General features: G+C 41.5%; 1 protein-coding gene across 1 annotated transcript; it reads right to left on the reverse strand.

The window, feature by feature from the left end:
- Positions 1-242: 242 nt before the first annotated feature.
- GJA8 (gap junction protein alpha 8) lies at positions 243-2168 on the reverse strand. Its single transcript, XM_069944909.1, has 2 exons — positions 1016-2168; positions 243-892 (listed from the first exon to the last, which is right to left on the reverse strand). Exons 1-2 carry the CDS (start codon positions 2166-2168, stop codon positions 243-245), a joined length of 1803 nt encoding a protein of 600 aa, XP_069801010.1.
- Positions 2169-13597: the final 11429 nt, after the last annotated feature.

Consider the following 13597-nt stretch of genomic DNA (forward strand, 5'->3'; position numbering starts at 1 on the left):
TATATAACTTAATCCAACACAAAGGTAAACTACTTGGCATTCATTGACTGAAGTTAAGAATAATATGTATATTTTTGAAAAATTAAGTGAAAAACATGCCATACAATATATCCCTTGTTGCACTTTTCTTTCAATAATCCATTCTGTCTTCTAAAATAATCTGTGGCACCTCAGGTCTAAATTGAGTTAACTGTTTTGCTTACTTTGTACTATTTTGCATTACTAATTTTACTGCTCTCCATTCATATTGTTAAATCATCTGAGCGAGCCCGGCTGCTTGCTTTACTTAATCTACTGAGGGATCTGGAATCAGGAATTAACTCAAAACTTAGTAAAGGCAGCTCAGGGACTGGAGGTTCTGCTTCATACACATCTGTTTTTTCAGACAACGGTTCAGGAAACCCTTGGTCTGAAGGGATATGTTCAGATCCAGCATGGTCTGAAAAAGCCCTTGATGGTGAACGTTCATCTGGGGCTTGGTCAAAATTTGTTGGACTTTTTCCATCTAATACTGGCTCTAAAGCTATAGGAGGTGAAATAGTTTCTAGAGGGGGTTCAAAGGCCACATTGTCTAATTGAACATTAATAGAGGTTGCTCGAGATGGTGTATGCTCAGAGGTGGCATGCTCAGAAGGAGCATACTCCGAGGCAGCTCGGGAGGGAGCTCGATCTGAGGGTGCACGCTCAAAAGGGGCATGATCAGAAGCTGCTCGGGATGGAGCCCTTTCTGAGGGGTTATGCTCAAATGGGGCATGTTCAGATGTTGCCCTAGATGGCCCTCGCTCTGAGTTTGCACGCTCAGAAGGAGCATGTTCAGAAGCTGCTCGGGAAGGAGCACGCTCTGAGGGTGCATGCTCAGAAGGGGCATGCTCAGAGGCAGCACGAGAAATGGCTCGTTCTGAGATTGCTTGCTCAGAAGGTGCTCTTTCAGAAATTGCATTGTTATAAGGTAATTTTGCAGGAAACGCATGCAAAGAAGGAGCACGTTCGGAAGCTGCACGCTCAGACACTGCACGGGATGGTGCTCTTTCAGAAATTGCACGCTCAGAGGGGGCACGATCAGAGGGGGCACGCACCGAGGGGGCCCTCACTGAAGGGGCACGCTCAGGTGTTTGTTCTAAGGTCTCAGCAACTTGCACTTTCACCACCTCTTGCTCTTCAGCTTGACGATATGATGGCAGAGTTTCATCATAGGCCTTCGAGATGTCTTCTAGGAGGCCTGTACTGCTTTTCTCATAATTATTATAGTGAGTCGGAAGTGGGCTAGCTTCTAATCCAACCTCTGTCATTGGGTAGAAATGGGAGACAACCTTTTCTTCTTCCAGTAGCTTGTATCCTTTAGATTTTGGAATGGAAGAGATGGCAATGGAGTGCAGTGGCTTCTGAGAACCTTCTCCATGAAGTTGATTTGTTTGATGATCTGGGCCTCTCCGGAATGCCAGACGAATCTTTTTCCAGCCCAGGTGAGTAATTTCCACCACATTTAGAAAGAGTGATACAGCAGCTACTGCTAACATGAACATGATGAATACAGTTTTCTCAGTAGGTCTGGAGACAAAACAGTCTACGGTGTTTGGACAAGGCCAACGACTGCAGCGATACAGGGGTAGGATGCTAAAACCATAAAGGAAATATTGGCCCACCACAAAGCCCACCTCAAAAAGTGTTTTGAAGACAATGTGGCAGATGTAGGTTCTTAGGAGCGTTCCTTCCAAACGAAACTTCTTAGTACCTTTGGTACTGGTTTCCTTAGTGGTTCGGATGCTCCCCTGATCAGGAGCAAGGGGCAACCTTTCTTCATTCATTTCCTGTTGCCGATTCATTTCTGCTTCCTCTCGTTCTCGTTCCTTTCTTTTCTCCTCCATTCGCACATGGTGCACGGCATGCCCCACGTACACCAGGGACGGTGTGGAGACAAAGATGATTTGCAGGACCCACAATCTGATGTGGGACAGTGGAAAAGCCTCATCATAGCAGACATTTTCACAACCAGGCTGCTGAGTGTTACATAGAAAATCAGATTGTTCATCCCCCCATACGAACTCCGCAGCAGTTCCCAAAATGAGGATCCGGAAAATGAACAGGACCGTGAGCCAGACCCTACCGATAACGGTTGAGTGCTCATTCACCTCTTCTAAAATATTCCCCAAGAAACTCCAGTCTCCCATTGTCTAAAGGCTGTAAAATAAAAAAATAAAAAACACAACAAAAAGATGGAGAAATGTTATTGGTTTCCCAAATTATTTAAATGTTAAATGAAGTATTAGCCAATAATAATATTAATAGTATAATTATATACATACAGATAACATTTGTAAAGTATGGAAAAAACAAAAAGTTACCTACAATAACTTACACACTCTAAAAGTTACATACTCTAATCTGCGTAACTTAACTTTCTACACTAAATGGGTCTATGATGCAGTTTTGCAGAATGTCAGGTGGATCCAGATATTACCAAGTATATGGTTTATTTATTCTGAGTACAACATTACTGTTTTAATAAGGCTTTCAAGTAGTAGATAACTTCAACCATTACTACTCTTGCCTCTATTATGGTAACTACTAGACCTTCTAATAATATATCTTCCAATTATTTTTAGAAATACAAAGTATGCAAAAAATAAAAATCTTTATTGAAATCTATTAGAATATCTATGTATTAGATTATAATACAGATACAAAAAATAGAAAGATAGATATTCCAATAGATATAAATAAATAAAAAAAATCTGTACTGGTCGATATATATAAGACTCAATGGCATACTTATAATTATAAAAAAATATATATATAAAAGTAGTAAGAATAGAAAATGTAAAAAGTAAGAAAACAAAATGACACAGGGAAATAAGCAGTAAACAAAAATTACTTTACAAAGCACAAAAATAGGACTAAAACCTACAAGACTCAATTTAAGGAAAAATGAAAGCAAAACATAAAATTATGTTAAAATATCTTCAGTTTTAGTTAAACCAATTATCCATGTAATGTTACACGCAGCATTTTCTATATCCACACCACAAATGCGTACTAAACGAGAAATATGTTAACTTTGGATGCCTAAGTTTAAGAAAACGATAACAGAGGGCGAAAAGCAACATAAAAGGTAAAGACAGGTCTGAAGACATAAGATATTAGGACACATAAATGGTACAAAGTGGGCAACTTGCCACAGTGAAAGTTCCACTGGAGAAGACGTCCCCACTCTTGGCACACTGCTGTCAAAAGTGAACCTTTGTCTCTGGCCTTTCCTACCTAAAGTCCCAAAGTGATCGCACGACTGAGCAGATGTGACTCAATTGACCCTGATGGGTGGGTTTTACTGTTCTGCAATATTTAAGCCCCCAGCTAGACAGCCTTTATGAGCGATTGACAATTGGTGACGTGTTGGACAATAGGCAAGACCGGGGCAGACACAGCGGTGGGAAGTAGGAATGTATGGAATATGAAAGGTGTGGATTTATCGCCTATCGCAATGCATTCACTTTTTATAGGGTGAAGCTGTTAACTCCTTGTATGCCAAATAAAGAATATCTAGCTTAAAAAAAAATACATAAAAAAATAAAAGTATATCTAGCTATAGCTTTTTGTCTATAAAAGAATTAGTACTCAAGACAGGATGATGAGTGTCCACTATTCAATGTATACAAAAAAAAACACTGCTGCACTCCAAAGGTAAAAAAAAATAAAATAAACACACTGAGTGCTGCAGTGTTTTTGTAAACTCTGGATATCTATCTAGCTACAGCTTTTCCGCAAGAATAACTCAGCACTTTATTAATCTATTTATCTATCCATCTCACATCTATTTGCCTATCTCACATCTATATCTCCTATCTATCTATCTATCTATCTATCTATCTATCTATCTATCTATCTATCTATCTTCTATCTATCTATCTATCTATCTATCTATCTATCTTATATCTATTTCCTATCTATCTATCTATCTATCTATCTATCTCATATCTATCTATCTATCTATCTATCTATCTATCTATCTTATATCTATTTCCTATCTATCTATCTATCTATCTATCTATCTATCTATCTATCTATCTATCTCCTACCTATCTCCTATCTATCTATCTATCTATCTATCTATCTATCTATCTATCTATCTATCTATCTATCTATCTATCTCATATATCTATAATATATATGCATCACAATGATTTTGAAAATGTATTAATTTAGTACATTTACATTTGGATAACTTTAGATGAAAAGTGCAATCCTGTGGACCGGTGCTATATACTGTTTCATTGTGTATATAGCTCAGATGGACGGCAGGAGCTTATTATTGCACCTACACAGGGGCGTAACTACCACTATAGCAGCCATAGCAGCTGCTATGGGGCCCGCCGCATCAGGGGGCCCCATGGCCTGCTCCTGCAATACACTGGGCCCCCTGAGCCGTCATCATTTGCAGCACCGGGTGGCCCTGCTGGTCTCCTGGGTTTTGCAAATGTCCCTTTAACTGCAAGCACTCCTGACCAGAGCTAGCAGTTATGTAGTTATGACTTCACTTGACCGTTTAGTGGTCAGTCGGGGGGGGGGGGCAATCAAAAGTTTGCTATGGGGCCCAGCCATTTCTAGTTACGCCCCTGCACCTACATGAATTACTCTTGGAGGTGATGTGATATCCCGACATTGCTATATTCATCACTCCTACTAAGCACATGTATACAATATAATAGTTTTGTAATAGTATATAATAATATGCAGTGCCCTGTACTGTCTCTCACATATGTTGTACATCCCTACAGTCTCTGTGGTAACATTTCATCATACTTACACTCAGCCCTTATTCCTTGTAGCCTCGCAGAGCGGCCTTTGTTTTCTCCTTTTTCAGCTGATACTCATAGTAAAGCTTCTGCTGAGCCAGCTCGCACAGAGCTTTAGCCACGGGCCACTGCTGGACGCTTACATGTTTTATCGGAATGTTAGACCGAACATGAATGGAAAATCAGAAAATTCCGGAGTCAAAACTGTAGCGTGATGATTGACAATATTCAATTAAAATATATTGTAAAAGATCCCCCACCCCCAAAAAGATTAACTGCATGAGTGAAGAACCTAGATCTAGAGCAGATTTATCTGTGATGGATCTCCAGTATTCATATATGCTAGTTTCTTGACCATTGCACAGTGGTACAGTAGGTGTTCATCTGTATCTGAATTAAAGCGGAGAAAAAATAATTGTATTCAGATTAATTGGTGTCTTAAAGTTGTACAGATTTGTAATTTACTTCTATTTAAAAATCTCAAGTCTTTAAGTACTTATCAGTTTCTGTATGTCCTGCAGGAAGCGGTGTATTCTTTCCAGGCTGACACGGTACTCTCTGCTGCCACCTCTGAGAGGTTTTCTGTGGGAATGTGGTACTTGTCTGGACAGTTCCTGACATGGACAGAGGTGGCAGCAGAGAGCACTGTTTCAGACTGGAAAGAATACACCACTTCCTGCATGACATACAGCAGTTGACAAGTACTGGAAAGCTTAATTTTTTTTTATTATAAAAGAAGTCATTTACAAATCTATATAACTTTCTTACACTAGTTGATTTAAAAATGATAATTTTTTTTTCTGGCGTTCCTCTTTTATGTGCAAAAAAACTGATTATGTTCTAGGTATATTGGGCTCTTCTTCAAGAAGACCACCCTTCCAGGTGACCATTCCTGTTTTTAGGTGGTTCTCTGTCTATGAATTTATACAGTGAGACCCCTACAAAAAACTTTTTTTTTTTTTTTAACTCATCATGGGCAGCAATGTTGTGGCTTGTTTCCTAACTAACTAATGGACTAAATCCAGCTCAATGGTGGCCCTAGGGAGCCAAAACATATGGGAAGTATTGCTGGAAGCCTTGTATAAAAAGCAATCAAAGCTTTATTTTCTTTGTGTAGTGCAGTATACACGGAACCATCTAGAGTTCATTTCACTTTTAGGGATTTAGTGACTTGAAATGCGTATTTTTGGTAAATATAACAGAAACTATATAAATTGGGTATGGCAGTAATCGGGATTTGTGGCTAATTTGAACAACTGTAGGAGCCAATATGGACCAAAATGTATAGGACTGTATCTGCGAAAGCATCATACACCAAATGATTGTTTTCTCCATCAGTTGTTCAACCTAATGCTGCGTTTACACGAAACGATAATTGGCCCGATCGTACGATTAACGATGTCGGAGTAACAGTTTGTTTTTTCATAATGAGCACGTTTAGACGGTACGATATATCGTACGGAAAATTCGTTTTGCGATCGCTTAAGCCTATCTCACACATTGGTTAAATCGTCGAACGACTGTTCACACGGAACGATCTGCGATTTTTTTTGCGAACGATCAACGACGATTTGAGAACATGTTCAAAGATTAAAATAAACAATTTCTCGCTCGTTGTTTGATCGTTCGCTGCGTTTACACGTACGATTATCGTTCGAAATCGATTGTTATCGCTCAAATTCGCACAATAATCGTTACGTTGAAACACAGCATAATTTTAGCTAATGTGTATGGCCACCTTAACAGCAGCTGGCGCTTAGATGCTTTAATAAGGACAGAGCCAGTTTTCATTTTTAAGCTTTCATTTTTTCCTCCTCGTGTTTAAAAGGCCCTAGTGCTTACATTTTTTCACCTACAGACCCACATGAGCCATTATTTCAAAAAACAAAAAAATATGCTGCAAAACCAGAAAAAGATTATTCATGCATTGAAATAAAAAAAAGGCGCAATTCTTTTTATTTTGAGGGGTTTTGTGTTTACGCCGTCCTATGGTAAAACTGACATGTTAACTTTGTTTTTCAAGTCAGTATGATTCCAACAATATGTAACTTGTATAACTTTTATTTATTTGATGGCTTTTAAAAAATTAAAACCTTTTAAAAAAAAAACTAAATGTGTTTAAATTGCTCTGTTCCCATTCTTATAGCGCTTTTATTCTTTGCTCTATGGAGCTGTGTGAGGTGTCATTTTTTGCACCACAATCTGTTCTTTCTTTCGGTACCTTTTTTGCATTTATACAACTTTTGTATTAGCCTTATCGGCTAATACACCAGGTCGCCAGCTGCGCATAGCAAACAGCTTGAATTCCGTGTGCAATCTGCTCAAATTCCTCTCAAATTCTACTCAGATTCTGCTATTATTCTGCCAGAGCCGAATAGGTGAGGAATTTCAAGCCGAAAACTTTCCTCTTTGATTCCTCGCCTATTCCTCAGTGTGAACATACCCTTGAGTGGGTTTACACTGAGGAATCCGTGCAGAGAAGTTCCCACGGATTCCGTTGCTTGCCCCCGTTTGCAGGCGTGCGCATCTTCGCCTGTGCCATAGACTCCATTCTATGCACAGGCGGATTCCACCGTCCACCAAAAGAATTGACATGTCAATGCTTTCAGCTAGAGATGAGCGAACCAGCTGGATTTCTGGTTCGTATGAATCAGCGGGTGCAGCTGGTGCATACATTGTAAGGAACGCCTGGAAAACTGGGATACAGCCATTGGCATTGACTGTATCCCAGTTTTCCAGGCGTTCCTTACGATGTATCCACCCGCTGCACGGAGCCGGCAGACAGCTGGAGTCAGCCGCCGAGATTTCTGATTCTTAAGAACCAGAAATCCGGCTGGTTCGATCATCTCTACTTTCAGCGGATGGCGGAATTTACCCGGCCATAGAATGGAGTCTATGGGACAGGCGGAAATACGCACGAGCATGAGCAGCGGAATCCGCAGGAATTTCTCAGCACTGATTTCTCAGAGTTAACCCACCTTTACCTTGAAGTCCCCATGCTAAACCTGTAAACGCCCTTGCACACTACGGAAATCGCAGAGCGCAAGGGGGGTGAGCGCATGGAATCAATCAGACCATAGAATGGAATCTATGGAACGGCCAGACGTTCAAGCGTAATCCTCCGGAGCTTATCCGCACGATTTCCATAGTATGCAATGGCCCTAATGGAGCAATGCTAATAGAACTTCTCTCTGCCTTTCACAAGAATGTCTTCTTACTGTTACCCAAACCTTTTTATCATTTTGAAAAACTTCTTCTGTGGATTATATCTGCTGAAGTCTGTGATTGGGACCATATCCGCTGGCACCTGTGATACAAGCTAAGCAGTGCTGCTTTATCTTCTTTGAACTAGGTAAATAGATATGGGTAAAAGAGGCCACAGCATCTCCGCTGTTCACTCAGTTTCTTATAGACCTACAAAGGCAAGTAGCAAGAGTTTTAGAGCATAACTATAAGAGTAGCAAAGCAATGATGTATAGTAGAAGAGCTTATTTTAAGTGTCAGATAGACAAATAGATATCTAGTTCCATTGAGCCACTTACATAACAGATGCATGGAACCCATTAGTAATACCAGGATACTGTTATAATGCTGTGAATAATGCCTTACTATAGCCAAATAGGAACATATAAAACAAATCTTGAGAATATTTAGTTTTTAGTTGTGTGTTATTTTTGCACATAGCAGTGTCATGCGGCGGCGCGGGTCAGGGTCACGCGCCCATTGTCTTCATTGCAATATCCTTTCTGTCAAGGTCCGTGCACTCTTTCAGAACTACATGAATGAATCCCATAGGCTTATTTGTGAAGAGGGCGCATGGACCTAGGTGGGGCAAGCTTTGGTGTGCGTCAGTGTCATAGGGCATGTTATTATAGTAGAAGGCTTCAAGGTCCTGCTGAAATGTGGAACTATGAATACAAAGAGGATTTCCAGCATAGACATGATGTCAGGCCAAGGCCCCATGTTCCCATTGATCGGAGGTGTTCATGCATAACGAAAACTTTCTGCCAATTATGTAGAAGCCATCCCATATAATTGAGTTTTTGCCTTCAACAAAGTTATCGTCTGTCATCTGCTTATCCAGTAAGATGCGTCCACTTCCTGTCCTTGATGGCTTTGCTGAGCTGGGCAGAATACAGAAACCTTTTTTTTTTTTTTTTTTTTTTTTTTTTAATAATTTGCAGTTGTTGGGATTTGAAGTAATTCGTGGCTCTGTATTGCTGCTGTATGCATTTACCTACCATGTTATAGGGTCATGTCTCTCGTGTATAATAGCTGGTATAATGTTTAACAATGTTTTCTTGCTTGTATCCTCTCTTGATATAACTAGGATGGAAATGCAGGACAATCGTACCAAAGAACTTGCAATGGAAAAAGTCAGTAATTGATACAGGATGAATAAATCCTTAGGGGCAACTTACCAGGTAGGTTAGCCATGGTGGCTAAATGTCCCTTTGACCTTTACAAGAGATGTGGAACCCTACTAGGTATGATCAGGATCTGCCCAATTCTACAGGCCTTCTTAAAATGTCACTGTCACTTCAGAAAACTTTTGACATGTCATACAGACATGTCAAAAGTTTTGATCAGTCCAGGTCTGAGTGTTCAGACCCGTACCGATCGGGAGATAGAGCAAGGAGAAGACGCACTGCAGCGTGTCCTCTCCCGGCTCTGAGTCAGTCGGACTTACAATGGAGCTCTATGGAGCCTGACTGATCAGTCCGACTGATCACGTAACTCGGTGCGGGGAGATGACGCGCCACAGCGCTTCTCCCTGTGCTATCTCCTGATCGGTACGAGTCTGAACACTGCAATAAATTAAAGCGACTCTGTATCCACAATCTGACCCCCCCTAAACCACTTGTACCTTTGGATAGCTGCTTTTAATCCAAGATCTGTCCTGCGGTCCATTCGGCAGGTGAAGCAGTTATTGTCCTAACAAAATACTTTTAAACTTGAAACCTGTGCCAAACGGGAGTATCTGTGCCCTAACTTTGCACAACCTCTCTGTTCCTCCTCCCCACCCTCTTCATCATTAGGAATACTCCAGGCAGATTGCCTCCTATTTCCCACCTGTGTCAGCCCGCCCGCCACATGGGCTGGATCGTTAAGGACCTATGCAATGTTCAGCATGGAGAAAATGTTCCAGTGGTATTCCTAATGATGAAGAGGGTGGGGAGGAGGGACAGAGGGGTGGTGCAAAGTTAGTGCACAAATACTCCCGTAGGGCACGGGCTTCAAGTTTAAAAGTATTTTTTTAGGACAATAACTGCATCACCTACCGAACGGACCCCAGGACAGATATTGGATTAAAAGCAGCTATTCGAAGGTACAAGTGGTTTGAGGGAACAGACTTTGGGCACAAAGTTGCTTTAAATCAGCAAGATCGAATGTTCATGTGTTCTCTGTGGGGTGGGGATAAGCGGTAGCCAGACAGCTCTGAGAGTTCAGCCAACTTTAGTGGACACCTTAAAGGAGACCCGCGCCGGGGTGACAGGCTCCCGACCCCCAGATAGATCCCCTTATACTTACCTCATGTCGCTGAGTCCCGCTGCCGGAGCCGGTCCCGGGATGAAGATATCCCGGTGAGAAGCCGGCGCGCGCGCTGTGGAGATGGGTCCGGCGTCCATAGAGAATGAATGGAGCCGTGCGCGCGCAGCAGAGATGAGTCTGGCTCCATTCATTCTCTATGGACGCTGGACTCATCTCCACAGCGCGCGCGCCGGCTTCTCACCGGGATATCTCCGTCCCGGGACCGGCTCCGGCAGCGGGACTCGGTGACATGAGGTAAGTATAAGGGGATCTATCTGGGGGTGGGGAGCCTGTCACCCCGGCGCGGGGGGTGACAGGTCCTCTTTAAAGAGGATGTACCACCAGGTACATCCTCTTTAACCTGAACCCACTGATCGAACAGCGCCGGCCCGGTTCCCGTGCACAGCGCCGTTCTAAGCACCGGAATCGGCCAGTGCTCACGCACTGGAGGCCGGCCGGGCCGCCCCCAGTGGGAGGGAATTCCCTCCCCTTTATGACGCGGCTCCATTAGAATGAATGGAGCCGCGTCATACAGGGGAGGGAATTCCCTCCCACTTGGGGCGGCCTCCAGTGCTTGAGCACCGGCCGGTTCTGGTGCTTAGAACGAAAAACGGACCGCGGCACCAGCTTCCCCGTGGCGGCGCCGTTCGATCAGTGGGTTCAGGATAAAGAGGATGTACCTGGTGGTACATCCTCTTTATGTCTACGGTAAAAGAGATGATCGTGGAGCTCCCCTTTAATATTTTGTTAAAGAGATTTTCCAAGTTTTAAAAATTCATAGCTGTTTTGTTTTTCTAACAACAGCACCACCCCTATCGTCAGGTGGTGTGGGGTATTACAACTTGGCTCTATTCGATGGAACTAAGCTGCAGACCCCCATAATGAGGACAAGAGTGGCGCTGTTTTTTGAAGGAATCTACTATAAATATTATTAAAAATAATGGATACGGAGGGGGACTCTGCCAGAATCTACATTATAAGTAAAATGTTCAAGTTTTATTTGGGAAATACTTTTATAAGCAGCCGGGGTGAAGATCGCCCGACCCCCTGGTGGAGCCCCATATACTTACTGTACCCTTTCCTCGAAATCCTGACATCCAGAGAAAATGAGTGCATCAAGCAGCAGATTCTGTGGTCCCTGAGGGGGCGGCACAATACTACCCAGTCATTTTAGCTAAGTCTGACTTAGATAAAATGACAGGAGCTGTAACAGCAGGGAGCCCAGCATGCACCAGGAACCCAGAGGAAGTCAGGATATGTGGGCCCCAGCTGCTTGATCTGTCAAGCTAGGCAAACAGTGGAGGATGCACACTAACCCTAGTCTGAATGTGTGTGGTGTGTCCTCCACTGTGTGCTGTCTTAGTGTCGGGTCATGGAGGAGGGGGAAGGGACTTAATATGTCTCATTTGGATCCTAGTGTCCAGTTTTTCTGATATGCACTGACACTAGGTGATCATGTGTTTGTGATGCTCTACCTTGTTTGGGGAGTTTTCCACTAGTCACTTGTATGTCTATAAAAATGTAACACAATGAATTTGAAATTGCCATGACTAAGGAATTTGAAATTGCCATGACTAATTGCTAGACCCTGAAACACTTCGGCTTGCCTTTCTTCTGCATGTGAACTTTTAAAGATGTTTTTGAATAAAGCTTATCATGGAGCTGTGGATTTTCTACACATTTTGACTTGGAATACAAAGAGAATTTTCCAGAGACTACAAGTCCTCTCTGCTCCTAACCTGAGACAGTATTATTACAAAATTTCTGTTTGACTTTTCCAGAATACAGAGGTATTCATTTCTTCCTTGGAGCTTGGTGCTTGGTCCACTTCATATTAGGTCGTGGAGGAGGGCTTGTGCTGCAGCTCGCAGCCTTACAGACAGGGATTAAAGATTTTATGGAGATTTATCAAACTGGTGTAAAGTAGAATTGGCTCAGTTGCCCCTAGCAACCAATCAGATTCCACTTTTCTTTCCTCACAGACTCTTTAGAAAATCAATCATGGAATCTGGTTGCTAGGGGCAACTGAGCCAATTCCACCTTACACTAGTTTGATAAATCTCCCCCTATATCTTTACAGCATAGGATCAAAAGAAATGAGACTAAGGGAAGACATTTTGGAATATTTTGTGTAGAGATGAGAAAGCACTAAAAGGCGCTAATGCTCCTTACTTGAGTCCAAAGCCTGACAAATACCATTAACCCTTTGAGTACCAAGCCCATAATGACCCAGTGGACCGCGCAAATTTTCATATTTGTGCTTTTGTTTTTTCCTCCCCTTCTAAGAGCTCCAGCACTTTCAGTTTTCTATCTACAAGGCCATGTAAGTGCTTGTTTTTTACAGAAGTAGTTTTATTTTGTAATGGCGTCTTTCATTCTACCATAACATGTATGATGGAACCCCAAAAATATTATTTATGTAGATATAAATGGGTGAAATCGTAAAAAAAAAGAATGCAAAATGGTAACTTTTGGGGGGTAATGCGCTGTTTACGTAAAAGCGGCATGATACCATTATTCTATTGGTCAGCCTGAACACAACCATATGCAGGTTTACACAGATTCTCTAATGTTATATATTTTTTTTTTTTATTAAATCCTTTTTTTTTGCAATTAATTATTAATAAAATGGACCTATTGTGACGCTTATAATGGTTTTAGTTTTTCATTCACCTACAGGGCTGTATGGGGTGTCATTTTTTGCACCATGATCTCTAGTTTTTATTAATACCATATTTGTGTAGCCCGGATGTTTTGATAACTTTTTAATACTTTTTTTGATATATATGTAACAAAAAATCGGTAATCCTAGCGCTTTTTTCACTCTTTTCGTTTACGCCATTCGCCGATCGCAGTGAGGATTGTTATATTTTAATAGATCAGAGAATTATGCATGCTGTGGTGTATAACATGTTTATTTATTTATTTTTATATGTTTTATTTATATAATATGAAAGGGAGTGATTTTGACATCTATTGTGGGAGGGGCTTTGGGGTATTTATAAAAACATTAAAATTTTTTTTTTTTTACACATTTTAAAGGACAACTCCAGCGCCCCCCCCCCCAAAAAAAAAAAAAATAAATAAAAAAATTAACGTCGGGGGTCGGAAAGTGGGGAAAGGGGGCCAGACCGGGTATTTAACCACATTACAAAGTTATATAACTTTGTAATGTGTGTTAAATAAGCAAAAAATTTTTTTGTGGGAGTTGTCCTTTAAGTCTCCCCGGGGACTTTTACATGCAATTAATAGATTGCATACACTGATCACTGCTA

The sequence above is a fragment of the Dendropsophus ebraccatus genome, chromosome 11, assembly GCF_027789765.1.
Source record: "Dendropsophus ebraccatus isolate aDenEbr1 chromosome 11, aDenEbr1.pat, whole genome shotgun sequence".
NCBI lineage: Eukaryota > Metazoa > Chordata > Amphibia > Anura > Hylidae > Dendropsophus > Dendropsophus ebraccatus.

Excerpts from the sequence above, each read along its gene's own strand:
- GJA8 (XM_069944909.1), bottom strand. The coding sequence starts at position 2,168 with ATGGGAGACTGGAGTTTCTTGGGGAATATTTTAGAAGAGGTGAATGAG. Across the intron at positions 893-1,015 it reads TTCTGAAAGAGCACCATCCC|CCATTTCTCGTGCTGCCTCT; the intron begins GTGCAGTGTCTG and ends TCTCAGAACGAG.